The following is an 11,718-nucleotide window of genomic DNA, read 5'->3' as shown; positions in this document are numbered from 1 at the left end:
TCCCTTGGATCTTACTCGTCCATTACCCATAGAAGCTCTCTGTTGCTACCTCGTGGCGAATCTATCAATTGTTTGTTGCGGACTCCACCTTGTGACGAAATTGTCTCGTGGACTTCGAACACCGGCATTATTGAACCCAGTTGATAAGCGTTCGTTGTCTCGGTTTTAACAAAACCTGGAAAATAAACATCAGTCGTGAATTGGAATGTAACAACTAATCACGTGACCCACTTGTTTTTCCACAATGGGGGGAGAGGATCACTTCCTCTTCAGCGATTCGAATCCATGCAATATCACGCAACGCCACCACGTGGCCATCCGTCTAAACAAAAGTCACGGATATTTATTCGCCTCCAGGTTTTTGTGTTAAAAACATCGAACTGTCCTCACTTGGGGGTTTTTATCTTTCATGTTTAACCGTACTTCTTCCCGTTCGGAAAACCTTCTTTGTGCTTCCTGGAGGAGCTTCAACGTGCGACCAACGTCTTTTTTAGCTCCATTTAAATCAGCTTCGACGGAGTTTTGACTGTTGTTTAATTTTTCAATTTTTTTTCTTAGTTTTTCATTTTTTTCATGCACGGTGTTTTGGAATTGTTTGGCGTCCGCGACATTTTCCTTTCGATTGGAATTTGTTGTTGATTTAGAGCGAATGTTAATTTCCTGATTAACCAACATTTCCTTTAAATCGCTGAGTCGTTCCATACAAGCCTGTGTTTCAACAAAACAATATAAGTCTACAGTAATCACTTTGTGTGTACGTTGAGTTACGTCATATTCATTCTCCCGACCGCATCTTGATACACCTTCACTCTCCGTCTTCGCTTTAACATTCCCAATTAGTTCATGCAAGTTTACGAGCGTTTCGTTTGTACCGTTTATCATTCCTCTGAGGTTACGTTGATCTTGCTGCAATCTGAAATCGAAACGCATGAAGTAAATATGTCAAATGAACTCGATCTGTTCATACTTATCACAATCTTTTTTCATGTCGTTGAAAAGTTTCTCCGAACACTTTATTTGTTTGCCAGAATCTGATCCATCCTTAACCGCTTTCTTCTGAGAGTTTTCCGATCGTAGAAGTCTCTCCTTGGCCTGCTCTTCCTACACAATTTATATTTACAACATTGTGGGTGAAATTGAGGCTGTTTTCTTTGACCTTCTCAGGGTTGCATTCATAACCTTTTGTTTCATGCAAGAAATTTAATTTTGACAAAGTAAAATTACTTGTTTCCGGGATTCATCTTTTAAATCCTGGAGATGTTTATTCCGAGATTCAAGTTCTCCAATTTTCTTCGACGATTCAGCATTTTTAATATTTTCTTGTTCGCGAAGTATTTCCTTCTGGAGATATCGGTTCCGATGAACGAGATCGTCTCTTGCTCTTTCAAGCCTAAAATGTCAACAAATTGTTGTTCAATATTGTGGTGGAAAAGTCTGGGTCACATTTCGTAAAGTTACCCAAACATGATTCATTGCATGAATGTTTCTTTATTGCAAATTGTTATGTTTTATTGATGCGATTGACAAAATTTCGTCGTCCTTATGCATTATGTATAGACATGGAAACGTTCGACCTATATTTGGAGATAATTTACAAAATTATTTCCTTTGCAGAAAGCAACAAGTACTTACTTGTATACATCTGCTTTAAAGTGTGGACTGGCATTTCCAATTAAGGTTGCTGCAGAATTTCGTCTTTCCCTAATACCTGCATCGTTTATGGCAACATTTGTGAGTTTCCCATCTGTGGTCGTCGTACTTTTAGTCTGGCGGCGAATTTCTTTGGGCCCTTTTACTTTCTTTGGAAGCAACAACGCCTGTTGAAAATCCTGTGTCTTTATTTCGGGAAAGCACCCGCTTTCTGTCGTTGCCACAGTAAGTTGATTGCAGAGAAATGGGGAAACACTTTTGCTTGCTGTTCTCTGGTGGGGGGAGACAACATCTTTAACTCGATACAACTTTGCTGTTTTGGGGGAGGCAAGCCCAGTAATATCAAAATTTGAAATTTTCAGTCCAAGATCTTTGATATTATTCGTCCCCATGGTTTTTTCAACACAATTTCGTTGAATTAAATTCTTGTTTTCTGTTGGTGAAGAAGTGATCACCTTTATAACCGGTTTCGTGGAATTCTCTAGAATGTATTCGTTTTCAATTGTTGTAGCAACACTTAAAGCTCTTCTCTCCTCATCCTCGCAAACAATTGGATATTCAGTTACTTCCTTGATTCCACCGTGGAAACTGTTGGTTGGTAAATCTGAATAAGTAAGGTTGGAAAATAAACCAGCGTATCTACCAAGCAACCAAATACGTTCGCGCCAATCAGAGGAGTCACTCGTGTCACGTGACTCCGAACCAATCAAATTCCGTTGCTCAGATTTTTTAATCTGTTTTTCATCAAGAATATTTTTTCTGTTTTTTTTTAATGTTGCTGTTTCTGTCTGTGTTGATTGATTTCTATGTTTTGTCTTTCCTAATTCTTTCTTGTCGTCATTCGTAACAGAAAATTGTTTTCTCAGATCGACTCCAACACCAATAACTGACAAGCGTCTTCCCCATAAATACCGTGTACCGACTTGTGGCCCTTCCATTTTGTGAACATTGTGGGCAGTGGAACGGGCGAGAGTAAAACGATTGTTACGTATTAATTATTTAAAGCCTCTAATTCATTTTTATTGCAGGCGCCCAATTTATTGAGCTGGTTTGTGCAAATATTCAAACATGTTTAATTTCCAATAATCCCTAATTTACAAGTTCGTGTTTTTGTCGTTAACCTCTATGTCAGCTTTTTCGAGACATGGACAAATCAGTTCGAGGGCCAGATTCCTGCTAATATTGATGAGCTTTTGTAGTGAACGGCTCCAAACTGTTTAGTCATTGATGCTTCGATTAAAAATATATATTGAAAACTAAGGTGAATTTTCCCCTCGAAGGGTATTTGAGATTTTATTAAATGTGGGGGTTTGCTTAAACCCAAACGTTAATCATGTTTGAGACCAGACCTGTATACTTTACTATAGCAAACACACCCAACTACGTACCTCGGTATGGAAAATATGACAGTTTCAAATGGACCCCTCCGTGGTTACATTGGAACCATAAGATCCAGTGGCGCGTTTGTATGTAAAAAATGTAAATTTGTTAAATGAGAAATAAACACATTTTTACAGGAATTGTTAAGAGGTTTCAGCTAATTGGGTTTTAAGTAGAATAACAATCTACTGACAGTAGTATACATTAGACTTGAATGGCGTCTACTTCTTACAAATGAGCCAACTACTATTTGCAATAAGCCAACCAAAAACAAAAAATTTAAATATAGTGAGCTACAGACAAAATTGAAATAGTATGTCAATTATTTCACAATTACTCCAAATAAAACGTTCTTAAATAATTATGCAACCATATTTTTCTATGATGCAACCTTTGACTTAAAAAATTAAATTAAATGGTATTTTTAATCAAATAATAGCAAGCTACTTTTTGTAATTTGTTTGGACTTTTGTACTTTTCGTAAATATTAGCTGACATATCTTCCTCGTCTACAATTCTGAAAAATATATGTTTGCGTTCTAAATCAATGTTGTTTTACGACGTCACCCATTTTTTTTACTAGTTTGTGAAAGCATTTGCAAAGTCGAAAATCAATAAAAGTTCTAAAAAAATAAAACACTAGAATTTATTCCTAATATTATTAAAAAATATAATCTAACTAACCGAAGGAACTGTTACTCAAGGTCGATTGGAGTGGGGTTAAAGGTTATATGGTTACGTGATCTATAAATCCGGAGCTCTCTGGTTTCTTTTGCAGTTTTTGGGAAATTGTGTTCACGAAAAAGTGGTCGGAGGCGAAAGGAAAAAAATATCTGTTGTGGATTTAAATCAAGGGACCTCAAAACTTGATAATTATACTGATTTAAGAATAATCGAAAATTTTCATTGCGTTATTTCATAAACTTAACACTATTTGTATCAAACGTATTCTTCTCTTTGTCAATTAGAAGTAATTTGTTTTAAACTGTAAAATACTTTCAACATGTTGGTGACGAGGCTTATTACTGCAAACACAAGAAGGTTTTCAGTACTGTGCAGAAAGCCAATATCCAAAGGTAACTGTTGTCATAGAAAACATTTGTATATCGAGCACATAATTTGATTGTTGTGTTGCAGAGATGCTTGTCAAAGTCAAACCCGTTGCTCCCTTCAGAAAAATGTCTTCAGGATTGGACATGAAACCTCAAAATGCAATTTTGTGGTTCATTGGAATGTCAGTGCCATTGGCTGTTGCGGTAATATTTTTTGTCTGATCATGCACAAATACCATGTAAAACTTGTAGGCCTATAGGAGTAGGCCTAACATAAAGATTCTTTAAATTTTGTAAAAATGAAAAAATGTCACATTCTAAGTACACAACACATTATTACAAGCAAAATGCGGTATTGGAATATTTTTTTTTTGCAAATGTGGATTGTTAATACACTTTTTTTTCTTCTACTTTTTTTCAGCTTGCGAATGTCTAAACATAAAACATATAATAGAAAGCACCAAAGATGTTTTATCATTTTTGTTGCACACGGTCTTAGGGGTTGTGCATGTGCGCACATGAAAAGATTTAGTCTTACATGCCCGAGGTCTTGTCGGGAACTGCCATATTCTGCAGACTGGGTATTGACTGTCTGAAAACTGTTTTGACTGAAACATGCATGTTAAACTGAATAAGTTGCGCCATTCAATGACCAGGTTATTTCTTTTTAATCTTATGTCTTGTATACAGGCTTATGGTGCAGCCCAACAAATTCTTGGTCGATTTGAAAAAGCTGACGCAGGGGAATATGGACCCATAGTGAAACCTATCGGCAATGATGAATGGCTTGAGCTAAAGGAAAAGGTGTGTAACTGTTTTTTGTTAAAGTCAGTGGCTCACATCCAGTTAGACACACATTTTTTATTCATCATATATTTTCACAACAATTAAAAGTTATTTTCTCTAAGGTTCGTGCAATGGCTGATGCTGACGATGAAGATGAAGATGGTATGATTTTTGTTTTTGATCAATTGCATTAAAACAAACCTACATTTTGATAATTTATAAATTTTGTAATTTTAAACAATTCATAAATGATTGGCATAATTTGATTGCTGGTGGACAAAATGTTTTGGTCGTTGACAATAATTTGTATCTACGGAGATTTTACCCACAATGCAAAGTGTTTGAGGTAACAGACAAACAGCTCAAATGACAGATAAAATTGGTTTGGTTTTTATAAACATTTGGTTAGTGTACCAAAGAAGTTGAAGAAAGTTATTGAAGCAACTTCCAGCATGTGTGAGGTATGTCAAAATGTACTTATGTTTGTCTGTTTCCACACATTTTGCATGGTTACGTCATAATTGCAATTGTTACAGACTGCATGAATAGTCATTGTGTAGGGTGGACTAAAGGACGTTTAGTGCTGCTGGTTGTTAAGTTTTAAAACAAAATTTCAGATGAAGACAATGCATCAGAAGACTTAGAAGTTAGTGAAACATCAACAACTGTTGCAGAGGTAAGTTAAGGTTTACTTCATACACTGCACCTATATTTGCTTGTTTAATAAACTTGCTACCGGTTTTGTTGTTAACATCACTACTATGTTCAGTGGCACAGTAGTAAGTTGCACTCTAGATTGTCCATGAAAGCCTTGTTTTAAGAATATATTTTGTTTTTTATTTAAAAAGGACCCTTTTTGTAAATGCTAGTATTTCAATTCAGGCAATTGAAGAAGAGGAGTTTGTGATGGTTGCCGAGCAGCAATTAGCTGGTAAGTAATAAAACATATCTGTTATTGATACAAGTTAATGAATTTATCTAATGCAGAGCCAGTTTCCCAAGAAGTTGGCAAAGATACAATAATATTTGTTGGTCAGTAAATACTTGAGCATTGTCCCTTTTCGAAACTAATGAGTTGTATTATTTACAGAACCTCCAAAGGACGAGTGAAATAAATATCCAGATGTTAATTGTTTGGGGGCAGTTTATATCTGGAGTGCTTCAGAGTGTGATCTCAGTGCCTATATAGTTCAAACTTTATTGTGCTGGACCAAGATCTTTCGCAATAAAATTAACGTTTTCAAATTAGTGTGTTTTTGTGTCTAAATAGATTGGTTGTTTTGTCCACCAGCAATTGTCTATATTGTTGGATGAATATTTTTAATTTAGTTGCAACTTATGTAACTGCTGTTTCTGTTTTTCAGAATAAAGCAAGACCTGACTCTGAACTTTCTGTTTTACTTTCAACTTTGGTTCAATGCACGATATTATTTCAAAACTTTTGTCATGAGAATAAAGAAATTTTATGTCAGTTTTTGTATCTTTAACAAATTTTATGTCAAAAATCAACAAGGAATCGTACAATGGGGGGATTTGGTAATGCTAATATAGATGTGACGTCATAAGAAGATTGTTTTGCATCCGCCACTGGGATGAACTTTTCCAGACAGCTAGTATTTCTATAGCTGAAAGTTTCACCAAAGGGAAATACCTATTATTCACAGTACCCTCTGTCGAAGGAAGGGCACAGAATTAGTCGAGATATACGATTTTTATTAGGGTCTATGTAACGTAGAAATCTATGCAAATGTTACTATTGTAGCAACACGCATGTTTCCCTACTTAATTCTTTACACATTTGCAACACAGACGGACCGAAGACTGCAGACGGTGTTAAGCTTTCCTGCAGGAGCTCCCACAGGCTTTCTGGCATCCTGCTGGACAACACATTTTTTCTGACACTTTGTTATAAAACGCTCATTTCGTAATCCTTCATCCACTTCAGTCTAGGCTAGTCTTGCCTACTCTCAGTCGCTCGTATTCTCTCGGCCCTGTCGTTATTCTTGCCATCGCGCTGTAAACGTTCGCACGTTCTTTTAATAGTTAAATTCGCTGCAATTCAGTCACGTGTTAAACGCGCTTGAAACAAGTTAAACTTAAGCCACCTGGTAATTGCAATCGTGTGTTTCCATTAATAAAGAAGTCTGTTCACGGAGCTTTTAATTCATTTCAGCAAGAACACGCAAACAGACTTTAGCTTCAGCAAAGCAGCGACTGGGAATCCTATTTGTACGCTGTACTATAATTCAAAGAGTGACCATTTAAAGTAGTATTTTTTGATTTATTACCAAAAATAAAAATAACATAGAAATATGTGCGAATATTAACGCTACGATTTCGTGTAGTATTTCAACTCAAATTTATAAACAAAAAATAACAGGCGGCGGCCCTGTTCACGCATAATCATTAAAATTCGCACAGATTTCTGTTTTACACATACTTACATGGGGATTAAGTTTGGAAACAACTTTGTGACCCGGTGTAAAAGTATCTTCCGTTTAGGGCACGTAGAATCAGCAATGATGCGTGACCAGTTACAAGTTCAAACTCGTTCCAACATGATTGCAAAATTGAAGGCAGCTTGAAAATATTGAAACGGAACAAACTTTTGCAACACCGTGTGAGTTTCGTGACATAAGGGGAGGAATAAAACTTTGATACGCCGAGTAAGACAAAGAAAGTTTTGCAAAGCCATATGAGATTTTTTTGACGTCAAGGTCGAATGTAACTTTGGGGTAGGAAAAAGGGAAAGGACTTTGTTTTTTTTTCAAAAATCGACCGATAATTTCATGCATCGGATTCCGGTTTGAACCGGTTTGGGGGTTCGAAGGGCTTCTGAAACCGCCCCAAACCGTAATATATCAGTCAACATCTGTCAAATACATAAGATGTTATGACTCATAGAAACTCGAATGTCGGAGTTTCACACTGAAATTCCTGATATTTTTTGGTAAACATAAGACCGATAAAATTTTATAACACAACATAAGCGACAAAGTTTTTCACATCTTTTGTGGGTAAAACTCACGTATGGCTATTCCGGTCAATTCGGCCTGGAACCGGACACTTTTGTATCGGACAAAATCCGGAAAACGGAAAACCTTGGTGTTTTTTCAAAAATCGACCGAAAATTTCAAATCTCAGATTCCTGTTTAAACCGGTTTGGAGGTTCGAGAGGCTGCTAAAACTGGCCCAAACCGGTTTGAAATCGAAATATACCGGTCAAATCGGCATGGAACCGGACGTTTTTTATCGAAGAAAATCAGAAAAAACGGAAAGGGGTGTTTCTTCAACAATCGACCGAAAGTTTCAAATCTCAGAATCCTGTTTAAACCGGTTTGAAGGTTCGAGAGGCGTCTTTTCATAGAGTTCCTTTGACGCGGTTACGATGAAGTCACAACCATTACAGAGGAGAGTAAGCTCTGTATGACAAGTGGTTTGTTAATCAGGATTTAAAGTCTTCCAATGAAGCAAGGTATCCCGTCACCATTTGAACACTTTGGCTGCATTTGGATCAGCTGTTAAATCCTTCGGTCGAGGTATATATTGTTCTATGCTTGGATTTAACTGTTCCATGCTTGGATTTAACTGTTCCATGCTTGGACATAAAACTAAAGCTCTCACAATCAATAGCTGGAAAATACAACAAGGCGCAGGCAAGAACATCGAGGGTGTAATTACACTGGAGGCACGTTACGTTCAAAGTGCCAGCAATCCTTGCATACAAATCTGCACTAATTTATCAATGTTTGTTTGCGTGCCAGTGTAATAGTGACGTGGAAACTACAATGGTCGTTCTTTCTCCGAATGGAAATTTGCTTTACGGTCATGGTGATGTAGAAAGAGAGGGGACATCAAGACTTGCTATAGAAACTACTGGACAACACAATAACCTGGTTAATTCTACTAACGACGTTCTTAACAAAAACAAGGGTTTGACCAATGGCTTATCAGTTCTTCTTTTCCCGCCTTGTCCCCTTTTTAGTGTGTTGCGCCATTAGTTGGACCGGGTGGAGCTCTGAGGGTAGGCGTGTGTTGCAAACATTTGGTAAAGCAGTATTTCTAAATTATATACGATAAAGCTGGCCGAACCTCTGGTGTTAACATACTGGACGACGCTCTGATCAGATGTTACAAGTGACCTACTTTTTTATCACCACAGGCATACATTGGTTAATCAGGTGAAACAAAGATAAAAAGATTGAAATCAAATAAAATAAAATGAAATGGGCGGGGCTCACCGCTCACGTAACTGACGGTAAAATTAATTTTTGAATGTTGATTTTTGCGTTTAAGTGTTTGTGCCATTTGTCCTCGTATATGTCCAATTGGTCCATGGGCGGTTGTTGTAAAAACACCACAGAGTAGCATTCAGCTAGCTTTGGTTTTTCGCTGAATTGTTGATGGTGGTGTACTTCGTAATGGCGTAGTAATGCACTTTTGTCACCCTTGGCACTGGTGTTAAAAGTTCTCCACATTTGTCGATGTTGGTTCCATCTGGTGGAAAACTTATTTTTAGTTTGTCCCACATATTTGTCATGACATGAGGATGCTGCTATAGTAAATTTCCAGCCTTTGTTTTAAAACATGATATTGCCCTGTGCGAGTAACAGAGTACATATATATTTGCATGTAGGCTACGTGCATTCGGTGGAATTATGAATTACTTTCCACAGCGTTTGCCTGCAGCCGAACTCAGCAGTATTTGGGCAGGTGGTCTAATTTGTGGCGTTCGGCGCCAGATTTAACTGAACTGCCTGAAACATTCCTCCTTCAATGGAAATCCAACTGGAAATCCGAGAATCTGTGGATGGAGTTTTCGCGCAGTTTCAGCCACATATCATTGTAGTTTCTTTCCAAGTTGGGAGATGATTAATCCCAATGATTACACTGTGCAAGTATGTGGAGAGAATTAAAGATAAATTGGCTTAGTAGACTTGTCGCTATGTAAAGTTCCACAGTGCCCATATACACTATTCGCCACTTACAAACACCGCAGAAAAGAATAGTCAAAAAGTTTAATAAACATTAGTCATTGCTTTATCCACAATAAATATAAACGCAATTTGAAACAACAGTTAGCATGGTTTGCAGTTGGACACGCTTGATTAAATCGTGACGTCACAACCAATTAACATTCGATAATTTGGCGCCGAGAGAAACGTTTTCCCAAGATTCAAGATTCAAGATTTGTTTATTTTTCGTCATCATAAATTGCACAATTTTTCAAACATTGTGTGTGAGACGAAAGGTACAGCTAAGAACCAAATAATGGTTGTCGAGTAGCTGACCGGATGGGTGGCTGAACTAAGTCGGATGTAGCGGTAATGTGTAAAAAGTTAAACACACGAACATGAAAATGAAAACGCAATATGAGCAGAATTGTAGAGGAAAGCAATGTCGATGGGCAAAAATTGTAATTACCCAATCATTGTGAATGCGTAAGCACGTGATTATACTGACAAAACGAGGCAAGCAAATAGTCTGGAAGGGAGAATTAAATGACGCCCAAAGCATTATTGCAGTAATTGGTTTGGGATTGGACGGTGCCGCACAATGTAAATAGACCTCAGGAATTGTTTACCAGGAAACCACGTGGGACAATTTCGAAAGTAGGTACTCTCTTGCAGCACGTTTGAAACCAATTAAACTGAAACATTTAATGTTTTGTGGTAGGTCATTCCACACTGTAACGCAAGAATATTGCAATGGTCGTTGGGCGCGTTTGGTCCGGACACGGGGTAAGAAGAGGTTATTTGCTGTACAATGTCTTGTGCCGTGGTCATGTACCTCAATTGCAAGAGCAAAGTAATTGTCAAATACTTCCGGTAGGCGTTTATTTTTGAAAAGGTAAACAAATTTTGCGAGTTCCAAATGATGCATTCCAGCAATTTGTAACGTTTTTGTCTGATAATACAGCTTGGTAGTATGGCAGCGATAAGGACTGTGTGTTACTATTTTAATGGCTCTATTTTGCAGGACTTGAAGATGATGTAAGTGTGTCTTATTTGCAAAACCCCATGATAATAAACCATATGATAGGTGTGGATGAATGAGAGCATAGTAAACAGCTCGGAGTGTTGTTTGATTGAAGATGTACTTAAGTCTTGCCAGAACACCAGTATTCCTTGCCACTTTGCTACTAACCGATTCAATGTGATTTTTCAAGTGAGATGTCTGTCAATTGTAATTCAGAGATATTTGGTGGTTACGACTTGTTCTAGCTCTTGGCCTTTGAGATTGAGGTGGAAGGTAGGTAGTGGTCCTTTGTTGTTGCTTCCAAATAAGATGTATTTAGTTTTGTGGCAGTTAAGTGAGAGCCTGTTTGATTCCAGCCAAATACCAACTCTTTTCATTTCTTTGTTTGCCAACTCTTGCAGTATTTGTAAGTTTTTTCCTGACATCCATAGACATGTGTCATCTGCGAATAGTCTGGTATTAAAGCTTGTGGAGTTTGGCAGATCATTGATGTAAATTAAAAGCAGCAGTGGGCCGAGAATTGACCCCTGAGGAACACCACAAGAGATTTTTTGCACTTTTGACGTAGCTTGAGAAATGATAGTGTATTGTTGTCGGCATTGTAAGTAACTTTTGAAAAATTGGAATGTGTGGCCTCTAAATACGTAAAACTCTAATTTCTGCAGGAGGTTTTGATGATTGACCGTGTCGAAAACTTTGGCAAGGTCAAGAAAAATTGTGCATGTTGTGAAAAATTGTTCCCAGTGTAAGTGGAAATTTATGTTAAGTTGTAAACTGTAGGCAGGCTAACGTGAACAAAGCTAACAAACCTATCTTTTCAAGTACATTTATTGTGAGTTAAAGCTTTCCTGGTATTTTGCATTTTAATAGT

General features: G+C 37.3%; 2 protein-coding genes across 2 annotated transcripts; one reads left to right on the top strand and one right to left on the bottom strand.

The window, feature by feature from the left end:
* Window positions 1–11: 11 nt before the first annotated feature.
* Window positions 12–2,588, bottom strand: LOC145910655 (uncharacterized). Its single transcript, XM_082997843.1, has 8 exons — window positions 2,570–2,588; window positions 1,633–2,254; window positions 1,225–1,390; window positions 968–1,101; window positions 769–913; window positions 391–708; window positions 223–322; window positions 12–175 (listed from the first exon to the last, which is right to left on the bottom strand). The coding sequence occupies exons 1-8, from the start codon at window positions 2,586–2,588 to the stop codon at window positions 12–14; spliced, it is 1,668 nt and encodes a 555-aa protein (XP_082853969.1).
* A 1,391-nt stretch (window positions 2,589–3,979) lies between these two features.
* Window positions 3,980–6,218, top strand: LOC145911581 (uncharacterized). The gene is made up of 8 exons (XM_082998976.1): window positions 3,980–4,106; window positions 4,168–4,286; window positions 4,773–4,886; window positions 4,991–5,030; window positions 5,486–5,544; window positions 5,751–5,799; window positions 5,856–5,900; window positions 5,959–6,218. Exons 1-8 carry the CDS (start codon window positions 4,034–4,036, stop codon window positions 5,976–5,978), a joined length of 519 nt encoding a protein of 172 aa, XP_082855102.1. The 5' UTR covers window positions 3,980–4,033; the 3' UTR covers window positions 5,979–6,218.
* The last annotated feature ends 5,500 nt before the right edge of the window (window positions 6,219–11,718 follow it).

This window comes from Ascidia mentula, chromosome 8 (genome assembly GCF_947561715.1).
Source record: "Ascidia mentula chromosome 8, kaAscMent1.1, whole genome shotgun sequence".
Taxonomy (NCBI): Eukaryota; Metazoa; Chordata; class Ascidiacea; order Phlebobranchia; family Ascidiidae; genus Ascidia; species Ascidia mentula.
The sequence above is the reverse complement of the archived record's forward strand: the minus strand, read 5'-3'. Positions and strand labels throughout refer to the sequence as shown.